The sequence below is a fragment of the Coregonus lavaretus genome (genome assembly GCF_964263955.1).
Source record: "Coregonus lavaretus genome assembly, chromosome: 3".
NCBI lineage: Eukaryota > Metazoa > Chordata > Actinopteri > Salmoniformes > Salmonidae > Coregonus > Coregonus lavaretus.
Window position 1 is genome coordinate 52,551,416 of NC_139990.1, and position 20,780 is coordinate 52,572,195.

At 44.5% G+C, this 20,780-nt stretch overlaps 1 protein-coding gene across 1 annotated transcript in view; it reads left to right on the forward strand.

Annotated features, from left to right (window-relative positions):
- Positions 1-12,745: 12,745 nt before the first annotated feature.
- LOC311107894 (POU domain, class 2, transcription factor 2-like) overlaps positions 12,746-20,780 on the forward strand; it is a gene marked incomplete at both ends in the record, with an annotated part of 40,301 nt that continues 32,266 nt past the window's right edge. Inside the window, one exon of the mRNA XM_084150485.1 lies at positions 12,746-12,845. Coding sequence (XP_084006611.1) covers positions 12,746-12,845 — 100 coding nt within the window. The remainder of the gene's footprint in view (positions 12,846-20,780) is intronic.

The following is a 20,780-nucleotide window of genomic DNA, read 5'->3' on the forward strand; positions in this document are numbered from 1 at the left end:
CACACTCCAAACTCCATTATGGCCAAGACCAAAGAGCTGTCAAAGGACACCAGAAACAAAAGTGTAGACCTGCACCAGGCTGGGAAGACTGAATCTGCAATAGGTAAGCAGCTTGGTTTGAAGAAATCAACTGTGGGAGCAATTATTAGGAAATGGAAGACATACAAGACCACTGATAATCTCCCTCGATCTGGGGCTCCACGCAAGATCTCACCCCGTGGGGTCAAAATGATCACAAGAACGGTGAGCAAAAATCCCAGAACCACACGGGGGGACCTAGTGAATGACCTGCAGAGAGCTGGGACCAAAGTAACAAAGCCTACCATCAGTAACACACTACGCCGCCAGGGACTCAAATCCTGCAGTGCCAGACGTGTCCCCCTGCTTAAGCCAGTGCATGTCCAGGCCCGTCTGAAGTTTGCTAGAGTGCATTTGGATGATCCAGAAGAGGATTGGGAGAATGTCATATGGTCAGATGAAACCAAAATAGAACTTTTTGGTAAAAACTCAACTCGTCGTGTTTGGAGGACAAAGAATGCTGAGTTGCATCCAAAGAACACCATACCTACTGTGAAGCATGGGGGTAGAAACATCATGCTTTGGGGCTGTTTTTCTGCAAAGGGACCAGGACGACTGATCCGTGTAAAGGAAAGAATGAATGGGGCCATGTATCGTGAGATTTTGAGTGAAAACCTCCTTCCATCAGCAAGGGCATTGAAGATGAAACGTGGCTGGGTCTTTCAGCATGACAATGATCCCAAACACACCGCCCGGGCAACGAAGGAGTGGCTTCGTAAGAAGCATTTCAAGGTCTTGGAGTGGCCTAGCCAGTCTCCAGATCTCAACCCCATAGAAAATCTTTGGAGGGAGTTGAAAGTCCGTGTTGCCCAGCGACAGCCCCAAAACATCACTGCTCTAGAGGAGATCTGCATGGAGGAATGGGCCAAAATACCAGCAACAGTGTGTGAAAACCTTGTGAAGACTTACAGAAAACCTTTGACCTGTGTCATTGCCAACAAAGGGTATATAACAAAGTATTGAGAAACTTTTGTTATTGACCAAATACTTATTTTCCACCATAATTTGCAAATAAATTCATAAAAAATCCTACAATGTGATTTTCTGGAATTTTTTTTCTCATTTTGTCTGTCATTGTTGACGTGTACCTATGATGAAAATTACAGGCCTCTCTCATCTTTTTAAGTGGGAGAACTTGCACAATTGGTGGCTGACTAAATACTTTTCCCCCCCACTGTACATTTAACATGAATTAATCGTAAAAGACTGATACTTGATGCATGCCAGAACCCAGTTGTCTTTGGTGTGACCACCTCATCTGTTCCTTCAGAGGGGTTGGGTTAAATGCGGAAGACACATTTCAGTTGAATTCAGTTGTACATCTGACTAGATATCCCCCTTTCCCTCCCCCTTTGCCTCCCCCTTTGCCTTCCCCTTTCCCTCCCCCTTTCCCTTCCCCTTTCCCTCCCCCTTTCCCTCCCCCTTTCCCTTCCCCTTTCCCTCCCCCTTTCCATCCCCTTTCCCTTCCCCTTTCCCTTGCCCTTTCCCTTTCCCTCCCCCTTTCCCTTCCCCTTCCCCTTTTACCTCCCCCTTTCCCTTCCCCTTTTACCTCCCCCTTTCCCTTCCCCTTTCCCTCCCCCTTTCCCTGTTGACTTCTGTTTATTTCCATTCCCATTCCTCACTCCTCCCAGCCTCGCTCTATCTCTCCCTCTCTCCTCTCTTTCCCCAGACTAAGCTTGGGGCTCTCCCTCCTGATCCTTTCCTTCCCATCTATCACTTCATCTCATCCCTCTCTGTCTGCCTCTGATATCCCCCTTCCTCCATCCCTCTCTTCCTGCCTCTGTGTGTAAGCAAGAGAGAGCAGGTTGTTAAACATTTTTCTTCCCCCTAATTGTTTTGACTGGGCTGATTGGCATCCCGATTAGTCCCATTGATTTCCTGGTGCTAAGTGCATTGATTTTTACATTTCTTATTGATCCCCGCTCTAAATCTCCCACACACTCACTCACACACAGTCTGGCTGCTCGCAGAGGGAACGAGGGAGTGAAGAAGAGAGGAGGAGAGAGGGGAAGAGAGAGAGGGTTAGGTAAACACACCGGCCAGAGACACTGCAGTGCATTAAAAGTGAGAGAAACAGAGTAGGCAGAACTATATGAGAGATAGATAGATAGATAGATAGATAGATCCTGGATAACTGGACACTGCAGATGGTGTGTGTGTGAATTTAATAGGAGACCTTTGTCTGTGAAGGTGCCTTATGTTCCGACTGTGGCCCTGTGTTATAGTGGAGCCGCTTACATTACATGGATATTACTGTGTCATTGTTAGTGAAGGTGGTGCCATTAATCAGCCGTGTGTGTGTGTGTGTGTGACTTTTACTTGGCTTTTATGCCTAGTCTCAAATCCTTCAGTTGATAGTGTTTCTTTATTTAGCTACGGTTAAAGTACTTGACCAAAATTGTGATAACCTTTTTCTAAAATAATTTGCTACTTTTCACATGGTGAAGTCGTTCCTGCATGGGCCTGAAAAGCATGTATGGCAGTCTGTCTTTATGGTATGGAGTCAGTCTGTCTTTATGGTATGGAGTCAGTCTGTCTTTATGGCACAGAGTCAGTCTGTCTTTATGGCATGGAGTCAGTATGTCTTTATGGCACAGAGTCAGTCTGTCTTTATGGCATGGAGTCAGTCTGTCTTTATGGCATGGAGTCAGTCTGTCTTTATGGCATGGAGTCAGTCTGTCTTTATGGTATGGAGTCTGTCTTTATGGCACGGAGTCAGTCTTTATGGCACGGAGTCAGTCTGTCTTTATGGCACGGAGTCAGTCTGTCTTTATGGCACAGAGTCAGTCTGTCTTTATGGTATGGAGTCAGTCTGTCTTTATGGCACAGAGTCAGTCTGTCTTTATGGCATGGAGTCAGTCTGTCTTTATGGTATGGAGTCAGTCTGTCTTTATGGCACAGAGTCAGTCTGTCTTTATGGCATGGAGTCAGTCTGTCTTTATGGCATGGAGTCAGTCTGTCTTTATGGTATGGAGTCAGTCTGTCTTTATGGCATTGAGTCAGTCTGTTTTTATGGCATGGAGTCAGTCTGTCTTTATGGTATGGAGTCAGTCTGTCTTTATGGTATGGAGTCAGTCTGTCTTTATGGTATGGAGTCAGTCCGTCTTTATGGCACAGAGTCAGTCTGTCTTTATGGCATGGAGTCAGTCTGTCTTTATGGCATGGAGTCAGTCTGTCTTTATGGTATGGAGTCAGTCTGTCTTTATGGCATTGAGTCAGTCTGTTTTTATGGCATGGAGTCAGTCTGTCTTTATGGCACGGAGTCAGTCTGTCTTTATGGTATGGAGTCAGTCTGTCTTTATGGCATGGAGTCAGTCTGTCTTTATGGCATGAAGTCAGTCTGTCTTTATGGTATGGAGTCAGTCTGTCTTTATGGCACAGAGTCAGTCTGTCTTTATGGCATGGAGTCAGTCTGTCTTTATGGCATGGAGTCAGTATGTCTTTATGGCACAGAGTCAGTCTGTCTTTATGGCATGGAGTCAGTCTGTCTTTATGGCATGGAGTCAGTCTGTCTTTATGGCATGGAGTCAGTCTGTCTTTATGGTATGGAGTCTGTCTTTATGGCACGGAGTCAGTCTGTCTTTATGGCACGGAGTCAGTCTGTCTTTATGGCACAGAGTCAGTCTGTCTTTATGGTATGGAGTCAGTCTGTCTTTATGGCACAGAGTCAGTCTGTCTTTATGGCATGGAGTCAGTCTGTCTTTATGGCATGGAGTCAGTCTGTCTTTATGGCATGGAGTCAGTCTGTCTTTATGGCACAGAGTCAGTCTGTCTTTATGGCATGGAGTCAGTCTGTCTTTATGGCATGGAGTCAGTCTGTCTTTATGGCATGGAGTCAGTCTGTCTTTATGGTATGGAGTCTGTCTTTATGGCACGGAGTCAGTCTGTCTTTATGGCACGGAGTCAGTCTGTCTTTATGGCACAGAGTCAGTCTGTCTTTATGGTATGGAGTCAGTCTGTCTTTATGGCACAGAGTCAGTCTGTCTTTATGGCATGGAGTCAGTCTGTCTTTATGGCATGGAGTCAGTCTGTCTTTATGGTATGGAGTCAGTCTGTCTTTATGGCATGGAGTCAGTCTGTTTTTATGGCATGGAGTCAGTCTGTCTTTATGGTATGGAGTCAGTCTGTCTTTATGGTATGGAGTCAGTCTGTCTTTATGGTATGGAGTCAGTCCGTCTTTATGGCACGGAGTCAGTCTGTCTTTATGGCACGGAGTCAGTCTGTCTTTATGGTATGGAGTCAGTCTTTATGTCATCAGAGGTGTGTAAAATGCTGTAGCTGCTGTTTACATTGTGGTGATGGTGACGGGACTTCTGTTTGCTCTGCTACCAAGATAAGATTAGAACATACACACACACAGACGATGAGACTAGACACCTACCTAATGGTCATTCTCCCTGACCGCTCTTCCAAGATGAGTATGGAAAATGTATGCACTCACTAACTGTAAGTCGCTCTGGATAAGAGCGTCTGCTAAATGACTAAAATGTAAATGTAAATGTAATGAGAACTGAGAACATGCAGACTCAGCACAAACACACACACACACACACACACACAACCTCATCACACTCATTTAAACAGCCTCAAAACACAAACACACTAATAAAGATGCTCATGGTAAAATACCTGTTTTTGCATAAATGCACTTACATACAGCACAATACGTTTTCATTCTGTGTAACAACAGCAAGACAAACAGTTCTACATTTCCCAACACAAATCTGTCGCCCCCTGAACTCTAGTGTCGCATTGGGATAATTTCCACCCCGGGGCAGATTCTTTATTTCGTTGCTTCCGATTGTTTCTATCTCTGTAAAGCGCTGGTTGCTTTGCTGATATACTGCAGTGTTTATTACGGCTCCCCGTCTCTCATCCTCTCATCTGTCTACCTTCTCTCCCTCTCCTCCTCTCTTCCCCCTTCTCTCCCTCTCTTTCCTCCTCTCTTCCCCCTTCTCTCCCTCTCTCTCCTCCTCTCTTCCCCCTTCTCTCCCTCTCTCTCCTCCTCTCTTACCCCTTCTCTCTCCTCTGTCTCCCTTCTCTCCCCTCCTTCTCCTCGTCTCTCCCCCATTTTGTCTCCTCTCTTCCCCCATCTCTTTCTGCTCTCCCCCTCTCTGTTTTGTCCAACGACACTGCCCTCTCCTCTCCCATCTCCATCTCCTCCTCCCTCTCCCCCTTCTTTCTCCCATTGCCTGGTTCCCGTGTGGATAGGTTAGGTTAGGGGGGGCTGGCTGGCTGGCTGGAGCAGCAGCCTGGGCCAATGACGTGGTGCGACATGTAATCGTGGTGCTGGAGAGGAAATCAATAACTGAAACGATGAGGGGCGCTGGGCTGGGCTGGATTAACGTCAGGGGGCCAAGCAGGCCAGGGGGGTTTGGGGGGGTGCTGTGGGGGCCTTGGACTGGAGATGGGGGTTTGGGGGGATCTATGGGAGGAGTTGGGGAGGGGGGAGGCAAATGGGGCAAGATGTACAGTCCTCAGCCTCAAGTCCTCAGACCAGGTCCCAATGTACAACGTGCCTCTCTCTGTGCTTTTCCTACCAGGACCGACTACACAGATGAACTGCAGGTCCCATATATGCCAATAGAGAAGTTCTACTGTATCTGGTTGGGCTAGAAACAGCTAGTGAACTACTAATATCTCCCTGCCTTCTCTGTCTAACTTTGCCCCAGAGAGGACAGTGTGTGTGGAGTCTGAGAGAGAGAGTGTGTGTGGAGTCAGAGAGAGAGAGTGTGTGGAGTCTGAGAAGAGAGAGAGAGTGAGTATGTAAGTCAGCGGCAGGGTGTGGCCCTCAGTACTGCCAAGATCCAGATAATAAATATCTGTAATAAATATCATTATTATTGGGCCAATCTCCCACGATAACGCAGCCTCAGTGAAAGATGACACCGGGGACTTGGCTGGATATTGGCAATATATCAGCATTGATTATTGAAAGTGCTGACAGAGAGAGGGAGGCAAAGTTAATAAAAACTAATAAAAAAAGACAAGGAAAACAGGAAGAACAAGGGCTTTAGATGGACTGGCTGCTTATTCACTATAGAAGGAGGAGGGGAGACAGACATGGGGATCAGGAGTGTGTGTGTGTGTGTGTGTGTACTTTCATTCTTGTGTCTCTACATGGAGTATGTAAGTCTGCTGTATGTTCACACAATATTTATTTCCCAGTGTTTGCTTTGTGTCTTCAGTTCGGCGTAGTAAAGTAACGCTAGATACTGCAGATCAGCACACACACACACACACACACACACACGCACACACACACACACACACACACACTATATAACACCATGCATCATGTCCATATTATCTTGACTAATCTATACATCAGGTCAGCATATGGATTTGTGTGAATTTTGCATCTTCTCTCTGTTATTGTATGTCCTACACAGCGGAGTGATAGATGACGTGAGAGGTCTGGGTTGGTGCTAGGTGGTATTGGGTTGAGACTTGGCAGTGTCACAGTGAGAGAGTATTGTTCATTGTAATGTGGTCTTGTTACCACTCTGATGGAGGCAGTAACACAACTGTTGCCTGATATTGATTTGGGGGCATGGGTGTTATTGATGAGTGAGAATTGAATTCAACCAGCTCATTTGTCAATGTGACATCACCATTTAACAATAACCATGACATAGTATGCACATGGACAGTATACACAGACAAGTACGTAGTCAAACACACACATCATGCACACATTCAGTACACACTCACACACAGCTCATACATAGTTACACACTTTTTTTGGAAGCCTCATGGGTTCTTTCCACCAAGCTTTCTGTTCCTTATTTCTGCCATAATTGCCAGAGCATTTTTTCGTGCCTTCTTTGAAGATTAAAATGACGTGCTATTACTACAAGCACAGTAATATACTAGACTAGAGGATAGACGGGGCAGGATGACCAGACTATATGTGCTGAATGTGTAACCGTTACGTCTAAGTGAATATGATTAAAATATACTGTGATATTTCAAGATGGATATACAAATATGACATTTTTAGGAACATTCTGCATTGTATGAATGACATTGGTGAATGATTGAATTTGCTGTCAATTTTGTTGGATGTTATTTGTTTTTCCTGTATGCATAGATGAAGCTTTTATTTATTGTTTAAAAACATCTCATTTATTTTTAGTAAATCAAAATCCCGATTATAAATAGCAATATATCGTTCTACAGAGAAAATGCCAAATGAAATAACCGTTAATGAAAACATGTTATCACACACAAAGTATGCAACATTTATTAAAAAACAACAACCTTGTAATCAGCCTGGGCATTTCTTTTCTATCCATTACTGCCAATTTAAATGGAGAGAAAATTATAGACTTTTGCACAAATTAAACAATCAAATCTATGTATTTGTAATAACAGTGTCATACAATTGTAATGAAATAAAACATATCTAAGATCCCATTTCTACCACAATGGGGCCAATAATCATGTAATCCCCAATATTGAAATTGGCTTCAGATGGTGAAACGTGTAACAGGAATACAGCCAATAAATGTACAGACAGGTTTGGAATAACCACAAGAAAGTGTGCTAATACTATTGTTTTACATAGATTGTACATTCATCTAAAATGAACTATACCTCAAAATATGCAACATATCATGTTAGGGGAAAATATGCCAATTTTATGTAATTATCTTCAGGTTATGAGTGAAATGCTTTCTTTAATCATGATCAAACAATCCTAAATGAAAACTATTTTATTGAGTATCAAGCATCCATATAGCCATTACCATACAGTACCATGCAATAACACCACAGTACAGAATAATAACACTGACAATGACTCCATTCCATTTCGATCTCAGAGGTACCCTGGCGGGTAGGAGCGTTGGACCAGTAACTAAAAGGTTGCTGGATCGAATCCCCGAATCCCCTTGAGCAAAGCAGTTAACCCACTGTTCCCCGGGCGCCGATGACGTGGATGTCGATTAAGGCAGCCCCCGCTGTTGGGTTAAATGCGGAAGACACATTTCAGTTGAATGCATTCAGTTGTACAACGGACTAGCTATCCCCCTTTCCTTCTTCATTAAAACAAGAGAAAATAAAGATAGAATGAGAAGTGCCTCTCTCTTTTCTCTGTGTGACGACGTATCAGTCCTATCAGTGGACAATCTGTCCCAGGCCGTCCGGGCCCTGGTGAGAATGGTCCAGAGCAGAAGGGGTTATTGGATAGTGAGGCCCCCCATGGGTATTCTCTCTGGGCTCCAGGGGTCCATGGAGGCCCCTTGGTAGGGGAGGTCTGGAGCAGCCTCCCTGCCTGGGCACTATCACATAGAGAGAGAGGAGGCACAAGGACTTACAGAGAGAGAAGCTTTGTATTTGGGCCAGGTGTAGTCCCGTGTAGCTCAGTTGGTAGAGCATGGCGTTTGCAACGCCAGGGTTGTGGGTTCGTTTCCCACGGGGGGCCTGTATGAAAAAAACCATGTATGCACTCACTAACTGTAAGTCGCTCTGGATAAGAGCGTTTTCTAAATGACTAAAATGTAAATGTAAATGTATATGCCTTAGGCTCGACTACTGTTTGCCATGGCAAGAACAATACACAGTATAGTTCTTAGATGTATTGCAAAGTATGAAATAAGTGTCTGTCTCTGTCTGGCTGGCTACTTACGTTTGTATAATTTTTTTGCAAAAGTTTGTTTGCAGGTAAATACTGAACAAGCAAGTGCCAAAATGTAATGAGAGAAATGTTTTAGTAAGGTGCATATGGGAGTGGGTATTTTGGGTATAGCTTTGGGTAGGACACAGAGTTTATTTTGTTGCGTGTCAGCTCCACATATGACAGATGACATCCGATGACATTTCCAGATAAAGGAAAGAGAAGAGTTGGATGGAGGAGTGCCAGGAGGAGGATTGGGGGGATGCTGAAGGTGTTCCCCCCCTCATCCTCCCATCCCCTCCAACACCATCTTATTTTCCCCTCCTTCAATCTCACACACCCTACCTCTATCCCTCTCTCGCACAGACGCGCACAACCACACTACATTCTACAAGAAATAATTGCTTTTGTCTGGAAGGAGTTCGGGGAGGAGGAGGGATCGGGGCGCGCGCGGCTACCTCTGTTCGAAAAGGGGGTGCGTGAAGGACAACTAGTCGCTTCTCTCTCCTTCCCTCCATCCTCTTCTCTACCACATCCCTACTTCCTCTCGTTGGACTTGCGGATGTCATCTGTCATACGTGGAGCAGAGAGAGAAGGACAATAAACCTTGTTGTATTGTGGTGTATTCGGAGGTAGAGATGACGGCTGGAAAGAGGACACATTTCTCATAGTTAGAAACTAGCACATATCCCAGGCCTGCCGTGAAACCAAAAGGTTGAAGGAATAATCATAATAATCATCATAATAATAAAAATAGTAATTGTAGTAATATTAATATTAATAATAAACATATTTTATGACTATATCGATAGGCCTATGTTTTTAAAAATTAATCAGTCATAAAGTTTAACATTTCATATTTAACTGGTAACAAGAGGCCTATAGACTGTGAGGTGTGTGGGGGGCAGAGGTCTTACTCAATGCTATTGATTTGCCCGTATTGACTTAGATGTTTGAATAGATTTTTCTGTTTAAAAATCTATATCGACAATAATCTAGTGCATAGCGTGGTAATTGACAACGTGTTAAATATCGGTCTGGCATGAGGGAGGTGAGGCGATGAAATAGAGAAAGAGGGCGCGCGCTACGTGCACGGCAATACTTCAAGATGTTGTGGGGAGGCCTGCGGGAGGTGAGATGTTGGTTGAACCGGTGCTCTTCCGCGTGCAGCCGGTAGCTATACGGCCTCTGCTGGCCTTACCGGAGTGGGATTTTGCTCATGGTCAAACACCTTACCTGTAGCAGATGACGTTTCTCCACATAGAATAGTCGCATCTTCTGAGTCACAGGAATTATGTTGATTAAGTTAGATCATGACACGTCAGTAATTTTGAAGTTGAATAAATTGTATTAGCCGAATGGAAGCCTTTTAAGAAGGCCCTGTGCGTAATGGTCATGGCTGCAGGGAGGAATTTAAGCAGCCATGCTTTGTTTTAAATGCTTATAGCTGGTCTCACAATGCCTTTGCCTAAACGTATAGGCTAGATGCATATGACTGTTATAATGATTGTAGAACATTGTATATGGGTGGCAGAAAGCACCAAGAAAGCATTTATAGTGCATTAGCCAACGAAGGTGGTTCATAACAAGTGTTAACTGTCTGAATTTTTAAGGCTGAAAGATTCCTTCATGAAAAGATTCCCTCACGCAATTCCATGAGAGAAAAATAAACATTTCAAACATGATTTGATTAAAATATAAATATTTATCATAGGTCTTATCATTCTAAACAAAATGCATTTCAATAGTTAACATTTGCAGTGATGGGAAAAAATGTAGGCTATCAACTTTTGTCGTATTATACACCGAACAAAAATATAAACACAACATGTAAAGTGTTGGTCCCATGTTTCATGAGCTGAAATAAAAGATCCCAGAGATGTTCCATACGCACAAAAAGCTTATTTCTCTCAAATGTTGTGCACAAATTTGTTTACATCCCTGTAAGTGAGCATTTCTCCTTTGCCAAGATAATCCATCCACCTGACAGGTGTGGCATATCAAGAAGCTGATTAAACCGCATGATCATTACACAGGTGCACCTCTAACATGTATTGTTTTGTCACACAACACAATGCCACAGATGTCTCAAGCTTTGATGGAGCGTGCAATTGGCATGCTGACTACTGGAATGTCCACCAGAGCTGTTGCCAGAGAATTGAATGTTCAACCGGCCTTACAACCGCAGACCATGTGTTTGGTGTTATGTGGGCGAGCGGTTTGCTGATGTCAACGTTGTGAACAAGAGTCCACCATGGCGGTGGTAGGGTTATGGTACGGGAAGGCATAAATTACGGACAACGAACACAATTTCATTTTATCGATGGCAATTTGAATGCTCAAAAATACCGTGACGAGATCCTGAGGCCCATTGTGAGGCCCATTTTTTAAAGGTATCAGTCATGTGAAATCCATAGATTAGGGCCTAATTGATTTATTTCAGTTGACTGATTTCCTCATATGAACTGTAACTCAGTAAACTCTTTAAAATTGTTGCATGTTGCGTTTATATTTTTGTTCTGTATAATAACATACTGTATGTGCCTATTGGTTGGCTTCTCCAGTTATGTGTGATCTCAGTCTCCCAGACAAGCAGTAATGTAATGATCACCATTCGCATCATTATAGCATGGTCTTATTAAGAGGAGTCAGAAATCAATACAGGATACCTTTAGCAGCGGTGGTGAAAACGAGGGAGAGGCGGTTGGGAGGAAGGATTGAGCGAGGGAGCAGAGACAGAGAGAGAGCGGAGGGGGGGGGGGGGGGGGGGGGGGGGGTAATGTGTGAGTAGCGGGTGCTCTCTCGCTTCAATGTTGCAGCCAGCGTAGTGGCAGATCACTAGAATACTGGAGGGAGCTGGGTCGAGTGAGCTATTGGGGTTCCCAAATATCTGGGACAAACAGGCAGACAGAAAGACACACAGGCGGATGGACGGAAAGATAGGCAAGTGCTCCGACAAGAACGAGAAACGTAACGGATATTCAGATTTATTTTTATGTTGTTTCCGTTCTTTATTTATTCATTTGGCTTTATTTATTTATTTATCGATTGATTGCGTTTTAATTACTTCCTTGTGACAGGGAGTGAGGGAGGAGGAGCGTAGGCCAAGCTCGCACGTTAGGTAGCCTTTCCAAATGTTTATTTATTTCAGTTGATTAGCGTAATGCAGCTATTTTACATATATTGTAAACACGCTTCGCTGCGTTGTAGCCTGCGTATGGGTGAATGTGTGTGTATATAGCCTACATTTTACATTTACATTTTCGTCATTTAGCAGACGCTCTTATCCAGAGCGACTTACAAATTGGACATGTGAGGGGCAGTGAGAGAGTGCGATCAGCTATAAACCAAATAAAGTAGATTAACCAAAAATAACAAATCCAAATAGACAACAATAATTGTTGGCCTTTACGCACACCAGCGTGGCTCGGGTTTCGTCTGTTTTTATTGTAATATTATCCATTTTATTTACCAGCGCAAACCAAAGCTAACCCCAGTGAGTGATGCTAAGAAATTAGCGACTGTTACGGTGTCTGTTCTCACGCCTGTCGATAGGAAAACAGTGGGCTAACATTGAGAGTATGCTAATATAAACGCATATAGGAGAAATAGAACGATTAGGCTATTGTATGGTTACTTACAGTTGCCACGGCATACGAGAGAGACAGAAGCAAAAATCTGGACATAACCACAGGCTTATAATAAAAGTATTATTACTATATTAGTCCTGATAGTTTTCTTCTTATATAGTAGTGGGAGTTCAGTTGTGGTTCTATCCGTCTGTGTGTTGGGTCTGGGCTGTTTCCTTAGCTGCACACTCAAGGGAGCACCATATATATGTTCTATGCACATCCAAAAATGTAAATAGAGCTATCCAGCATAGCCTACATGTGCACGCGCCATCAACTGGTAAGCCAAACAACGAATGTTCTAAGTGTTCGATACCAAATATATTTCAAACGGACGAAGATACACAGAAGAGGAAACATCTTGTCACAATATTACTGAAAAATTATATTAAACAAAACCAGAAGACGGAGGAAGATCATGTTTGTTCCCTTGCCGGTGCCGTTCATGTTTCAGAGAACTGCCCCTGACCTCAACGCCTGGCGTCTCAAGTCCGCTTTGGCTCTACGTTCCGACTCCGGTAAGACATTTTCCGTTATTCTTGCCATGTCGGTGAGGCTCAGTCATGCATACACGCCCCATCTTAACGACTCCCATGTAGCGCGCTTTTCGGTGCCGATTATCCACTTGGAACTGGAATGTGCTCTGGGCACTTCTGTGTTGAAGGCTGGAATATACTCCTCTTCTCTCCTTGTTTAAATGTGTAAATAAACATACACATAAGTCCATAGTTTAAAATTAGACTGCAAATAATTGCGCGCAGACGTCCTTTTCTCCATTCCCTTGAAAGAACACGTGCGCGTAATGCGCGACGGTTCCATCTTGTGTTTATTTACGTTCCTTTTCTCTTGGTGATGTATCCCTCTTCCCAGTGTGTTTTCTGTCCCCTCTCTCCATCCTTTCCCTCTCCTCGGCGCGGTACGCCTGTGCCTCAGCCTCCTTCTCTCCCGAACTACCCTCTCGGCAGGCAGGGAATATTCATGCAAACTTATCGATCCTGCGGAGATCGATTCCTGGGCCGGTGGAAGCAGGGAGAGGGGAGTGAGAGGCAAAAATACGGTGAAAGGAGAAGGACCGTGAACGAGGAGACGGAAGAATGCTGTCTTTATTTCGTTTTATTTCACTCATTTTCGACAGTGTGTGTTTATCTGTGTTGTGAATTAGACATTGGACTGGCATTCGTCGAATAGCCCTCCTCTGTCTCAATTCCATACAATGTTTATGTGTGTGTGGATAACGCCTTTATTTCAGTAGCCTAAACATAACAGACATTGATTTCTCAGGACCACGTTTGTCTGTCCCGATGCTTGTCTGCGTGCGGTGTCAGCGTGGCTGGTCGCTAAACCCGGCAGGGGAAGGCGGGACCATTGAGACTGGGCTGGGGAAGGGGAGGGCGGCTGGGGCGCCGTCTGCGTTTCATCTGCGCTGAAGCGGAATAAAAGGACGCATGGTGGGAGCAGCCAGCCCGGCTTCCGTGTGTCACTGCCGGTGTGTCACTGTGGCTTCCTCTAGCTCTGGAATTAGGCAGCCGCCCAGACGTGAAACAACAGCGGTATACAGCTTTTCTCTTCTCCTCAGTAGGGAGGGGAAGTATGCGTAATGTCCCTGATCTCGGTGTGTATGTATGTGTATAGGCAATAGGGAGGGGGTTGGTGGAAAATACCATATGACTGCACTGTGCGTTTATGTTTCACCTCCCCGCTGTATTAAAACGATTCAGAATGCATACACATAATGCCTGTCACGGTTTAATGGTGCATAAATACAGCTTGGTGTGCACCTTGGACGGTGGCTGCGTTCTTAAAGAGATAGGTACCCATTTATCTGTATAAGACTATATTTTTCTCTCTTTTTCCAATGTGTAATTTTCAGATCAGTTCAAATCCATTTGATTTCAGAAAGGCGAGTTTCTCTCCACCTTCATTTACTATCTGTCACTAGAAGAGTGTTTATACACCATGATGTAAAGATGAGGGGATGTGTGAGAGAGAGAGAGGGCAGAGGGGAGCGTAGAGGGACGAGAGCGACCTGTTACCTAGGTGTATCTCTAGAGATAGCACACAGAGGAGAGGGTGGGGGAGGAGAGGAAAGGAAGGACGGAGAAGCGAGAGCGGGAGCGGGTACTGGGAGGAGGAGTTTTCGAGCTCCACACATTGAAAAATGGCGAATCTTAGAGTGAGATAAAAAAAAATTGAGAAAGCGGGAGAGAGAAGCCGGTGAAAGTAAAAGCAGATTACAGAGTGAAAAATGAGGCTGGAGAGGAAAACCTAGTTTGAGACTGAGAGGTGAGGGTAATCTGTACCAGAGCCATTATGGTAGGAAAGGCATCTGCATTAGGGTGTACTCATGTGTTGTGTACAGTTTGTTGGCCTATAGTAGTCAATGTGACAATAGTGATGGATGATATGTTGCTAATTCTGTGCTCTCCCTCATATTTAGTTTATTCTCTATCGTATACAATTCAACATAACCTATTGCCACACACACACACCTGTACTTTTCATGTTCTTCCCACATTACATAGGCCTCATCTCAGACCCTCTGGGGCTTACCTACCAACACAACAAGTCACATAGCACACTAACCATCATGTAACATATTACACATGTGTTGGACTGTTGTCCAGCTGGGTAGCCATTCATTCCCAGTGATAGTGGTTTTGTTCTATATTTAATGGTATTGTGTCTGGGACAACAGTGTATAGTGGGAAAGGGGATACTTAGTCAGTTGTACAACTGAATGCATTAACCCAACCCCTGTGAATCAGAGCGGTACGATCGGCACCCGGGGAGCTGTTGTTGGGGATTAATTGCCTCGGGGATTCGAACCGGCGACATTTCGCTTACTGGCCCAACGCTCTTAACCGCTAGGCTACCTGCCACCCCTGTGTAGCGTAGTACAGAGTAAAGTGGTTTGTTAGACCATCACCATTAACCGCTGCATGAAACTTTAATGTGACCTGCACAAGGACTGGCAGGTTTGCTCTAGTAGGAATGGGCTTGATATGATGGAATAGGACTGAAACTGTAGCCTTACATTAGTTTCCTTTACACACACACACACACACACACACACACACACTTAATTCCACTATTTTAGCTTCATACACTTTGTGGCTGTAGAGCCATTAAGCCATGGGGACACAGATACTGCTGTAGTCAATATCTACTGTCTATGCTATGGTGTGTATGCATTTCTGTTTCATATGATGTATGTCAATAAACAAGCTATAGTTTTACATTGATATTTGTGTCAAGATCCTGTATGCCCAATGGTACAGTATATGTTTGTTTCTGTGCTTGTGTGTAGTGCCGGCACGTGTGCTTGCCTGTATGTCGTATGTATGCCTGTATGAGAAATTATTTGATTGTGCATGTAGGCCGGTGCATATGCTTACATGTGTTTTTGTGTGTCTGTGTCCGAACCTGCACGTGTGTGTGTATAGATCGGAGCGTGGTGGGGAGTGTGTGAGCCCCAGTGTTAACATGATTGCGAATGACAAAATGTCAACCTGGGTTTGTTAGGAACATAATGGGGAATCAATAGACACAAGAAAGATGTCAATACTACATGCTTTATAGCATTAAGGCCACTGCTCCCCCCCCCCCCCCCCCCTCTCTCTCTCTCCCCTATCTTTTCTTCCCTCCCTCCGTCTCTTCCTCTATCTGTCTGTGTGTGTGTGTGTGTCTGTGTGTGTGTGTGTGTACGTGTGTACGTGTGTGTTCTGTTATTAGATTGCAGTATGATGGGCCCACAGTCAGTCGTCAGTAATGCTGTGCTCTAGTCTGGTCTGGTGGCAGAATGCTGCTAGTCATAATGAAAACAGACATGTGGATGTTACAGAGCTCTCTATTATGGCATCACACAGATGCTCTTGACATGGATAACCTCCCTCACTGTCCCCAGTAGAGGATGTCTGAGTCAAGAGCTCTGTTCACGTGAAGAAAATGTGCAGTACACCATACACAGGGAATGCAGTGTGTGTGTGCTTGTGTGTGTGTGTGTGTGTGTGTGTGTGTTGTAGACTCAGACTAATGTAGTACCAATGCTGATGAAGTCCCCCATTAGCAGCAGTCAGTGGTATTGAGTTTCTCCCGCACACACACACACCCATATGCATGCCACCCCCCACACACACACACACACAATAACACACACACAGCGAGGTATTCTATGTATGGTGGGTCAGTGAGTGTGTCCAGTGAAATACATCCCAGCATTAGTTCTAATCAGAGACAGGGTGAGCAGGCCACTTAATCAGACATATCCCCCTGGGACCAGGGGAGAGAGGGGGGAGACAGGGGGGAGAGAGGGGGGGTCCAGGCTCTTAATCAACACATCACCACGAATACCCTCAGACATGCTGCTTTTACACCTCTCTCTCTCTCAGATTGAGGGTTGAGTGTGTGTGTTTCTGTGTGTTTGTGTGCGTGTGTGCGTTATGTGTGTGGTCGCGCGTCGTGTGTGTGTTGGTCAACCTCTGATAAGTGTGTGAGGTGAAGGAGAGGCATACACCACATGAGTCCAATCACACAAATCAGAGAAGTCCAGAAACTATTGGAAATCAATTTTCAGCGTGTTGACTTGATTGTATGTGGAACACACAGATTTGTTGACTGTTGCCTCTTTAAAATAAGTAGAAAAAGGAAGAAAGTCATACTAGAGCCTGTCCCTTATTCTCCCAAATAAATATTTACCCTGAATGAGATTTAGCCGGTTAGATGGATAAATGCAATCATTTTTAATTTTAAAAAATCAATAAGGCCCACTAGGCCAACCGAGATGACTGAACAAAGATATTGCTGTTTTTCCACTCCGCTGTCTGTTTTGTTGTTGATTGCTGGTGGTTTTCTCTCCTGCCACTGGCCCGTGTGCCGGTGCATTTAGATAATAAAAATACCAATAAAGTCCGGAGTTTTGATTGGGTCCCACCCCCCAGCCCGGCACGGCCTAAATCAGGGGTCCTCCTCTCCATTTCATTTAGCTGATAAGATTTATGATTATGAAGAGGTCCTATTAACCTCTGCGGTTCGTCTGCTGTCCTTCAGTCTATCTGCCTGTGTGTGTGTGTGTGTGTTGGGGGATACTGCTATGTAAGAATGTGTGAGGTGTTGTGGGGAAATTACATTGCTGTATCAGAGAGAGATCTTCGTCAACCATCACCAGCCAATGTTGGGCCTTCTCTCACACGCATACACACACACACACACACACACACACACACACACACACACACACACACACACACACACACACACACACACACACACACACACACACACACACACACACACACACACACACACAAACCTACATCCACACCCACACCCACACTGAATATACCAATAATTTACAAAAAGGGAAAATTCTCCAATTTTTTCTCTCCACATTTCCTTCTCTCCTTTATCCCCTCTGTCCTTCCTCTCCTCTGTCCTTCTCCCGACGGGAGTGCGCTGTCCTTGAATTAATCTGTTGTACGCTTCCCTCCTTTCTTTCGTTCTCTCTCTTTTTCCCCTCTCAAACTGTTGTAAGCCTTCCTTCTTCCCCCTCTCATGTCCTCCTAATAGAACATTATCTCCCACATGCTTTCTCTATTGTACTCATTTTCCTCTACCTATATTTCTATCTTTCTCTCTCTCTGAGTTATGGGGAGAGTTGTGGTATTCAGCCTATAGTAGATTCATACAGGTTTTTGAACTGGCCACACTTACATTCACCAGTTGGTTGCCAAGATTAGGAAGGAAAAAATGGGTGAGACCCCTCCTTTTTCTGTACAAGGGGTGCACCCCATGGTCCCTTTGTCTGTTTGTGAAGTGGGGCTGAGTCGCCGTGCATGGCACCATCTTTTTCACCCTTCTCAATGTCTCTCTCTCTCTCTCTCTCTCTCTCTCTCTCTCTCTCTCTCTCTCTCTCTCTCTCTCTCTCTCTCTCTCTCATCCCCCCTCACTCTCCTCTGTGGTGTGGGGAGCAACAGCCTGGTTGCCAAAGTGACTGCCGGACACATTAAGGCCTATAAAAGCACGGGCAGCGGTCGCACTCTTAACCGTGAGTCAGAGGTAGTGTATAAAAGTGTGTTTAAATGGTTCTGTGATTACACAGGGACAGCCAGAGATAGAGGTAAATAGCCAGGAAAGAGAGAGAGCGAGAGAGAGATGGGGGGGCTCCATCTTTTCTCTAATAAGAGTGGAAGAAATAAATAATAAAAGAAACGGAACAGATTTGAAAACAAAAATGGACAAAACAAAAATATCCCCTTCCACCACACCCCCCAGGCCCCTCCCCTCTCTTTCACCCCTCGTTCCTAATTGGCCACATGCTGCCTTGAGTGACAGGTGTAATCATCAGTCAAATTATGATGGAGGGAGAGAGGGGTGGAGGCCGGGGGGAGGAAGGAGGGAGAAGTGGAGGGAGAGGAGATTGAATGGAAGGTTCTTTGATCAGACGAAAGGAGGAACGGAGGAGAGGAGCAGAGGAAAAGAGGGGGAGACCAGAGGAACAAATGGAGTTACATGGAGACCTGCTGTCTACACCTGTTGCTCCATTAGACTGCCACACTAGCACATTCTACACAATAGTATGACACTTCATTAACCGGCGACTAGCACTACGATTCAATAGAGACTACAGCCATTATACACTAACAGCAAACACAGAGTTCTACCACCACTACTCAAACACGGCGCTGTACAATGTCACCATAGAAATCCACAATAGTAACCTGTAGTACATATCAAGCTTGGGCGTGGCGATACAGTATACCCAAACTCTTTGATTTCCATTAACCAAGTTAAATTAAAGATGTCAGAGTATTTCAGTAGTCTTAGTGAGCCCCAACCTGAGCTCATCCTAATGAGGTTTACAGTAATTAGGAGTTGTAGTGAGAGAGGACTTTGATCCCTGCTCTGTGCAGTGGTATTAGCGGTACTTATTAGCAGCTTATGAGCTAGTGTGGCCATGCTCTCTCTCTCTCTCTCTCTCTCTCTCTCTCTCTCTCTCTCTCTCTCTCTCTCTCTCTCTCTCTCTCTCTCTCTCTCTCTCTCTCTCTCTCTCTCTCTCTCTTGCTCTCTCGCTCACTCTCTCTCTGTCCTCTCTCTCTAGTCAGATCCTATTAGGCAGCTGAACATACACGCTGAATTGGGAACAGGGAGATTAGGAAACTACACACACACACATATTATTTTTTCTTCTGAGAAAATATTCCTCTAACTCTAACATTATCGCTGTAAATACCCCTCTCTCTCTCTTTCTTTAATTCTCTCTACATAACACTTCCTCTTCCCTCTCTTCCTCCGTTTCTCCCTGTCTTCTCCTCTCTCTCTCCCACGATGGAGTGATTATTGAGAAGATGTTGCAGTGTTCAGCGCTCGTTGATGAAGTCTGCCTTTGTCTGTCTGTATTGCCCTGTCGCAACCAGGACACCGCTTATAGCAAAATCAATACACAGAGTAGGAGAGAGAGAGCGAGAGAGAGAGACAGATAGAAAGTGAACGATTGATGGAGAGAGAACCCCCCTCACCTCCCATTATCCCACACATTGTTAGTATCAGTAGTCTACCATCAATGTTGATACAATTAGTATATCGAATAGAAAATCACTGTCAGTAGCACTGTTTTTATGGTCAATGTAATGTTAGCCTCTTGTGTCTAGATCAGTGTGTGTGTTACATACAGTTGAAGTCATTAAAACTCGTTTTTCAACCACTCCACACATTTCTTGTTAACAAACTATAGTTTTGGCAAGTCGGTTAGGACATCTACTTTGTGCATGACACAAGTAATTTTTCCAACAATTGTTTACAGACAGATTGTTTCACTTATCATTCACTGTATCACAATTCCAGTGGGTCAGAAGTTTACATACACTAAGTTGACTGTGCCTTTAAACAGCTTGGAAAATTCCAGAAAATAATGTCATGGCTTTAGAAGCTTCTGATATGCTAATTGACATCATTTGAGTCAATTGGAGGTGTACCTGTGGATGTATTTCAAGGCCTACCTTCAAACTCAGTGCCTCTTTGCTTGACATCATGGGAAAATGGTCCTCTGTAGCTCAGCTGGTAGAGCACGGCGCTTGTAATGCCAAGGTAGTGGGTTCGATCCCCGGGACCACCCATACACAAAAATGTATGCACGCACGACTGTATGTCGCTTTGGATAAAAGCGTCTGCTAAATGGCATATTATTATTATTATTATAAAATCAAAAGAAATCAGCCAAGACCTCAGAAAGAAAATTGTAGACCTCCACAAGTCTGGTTCATCCTTGGGGGCAATTTCCAAATGCCTGAAGGTGTTCATCTGAACAAACAATAGTACGCAAGTATAAACACCATGGGACCACGCAGCCATCATACCGCTCAGGAAGGAGACACGTTCTGTCTCCTAGAGATGAACGTACTTTGATGCGAAAAGTGCAAATCAATACCAGAACAACAGCAAAGCATCTTGTGAAGATG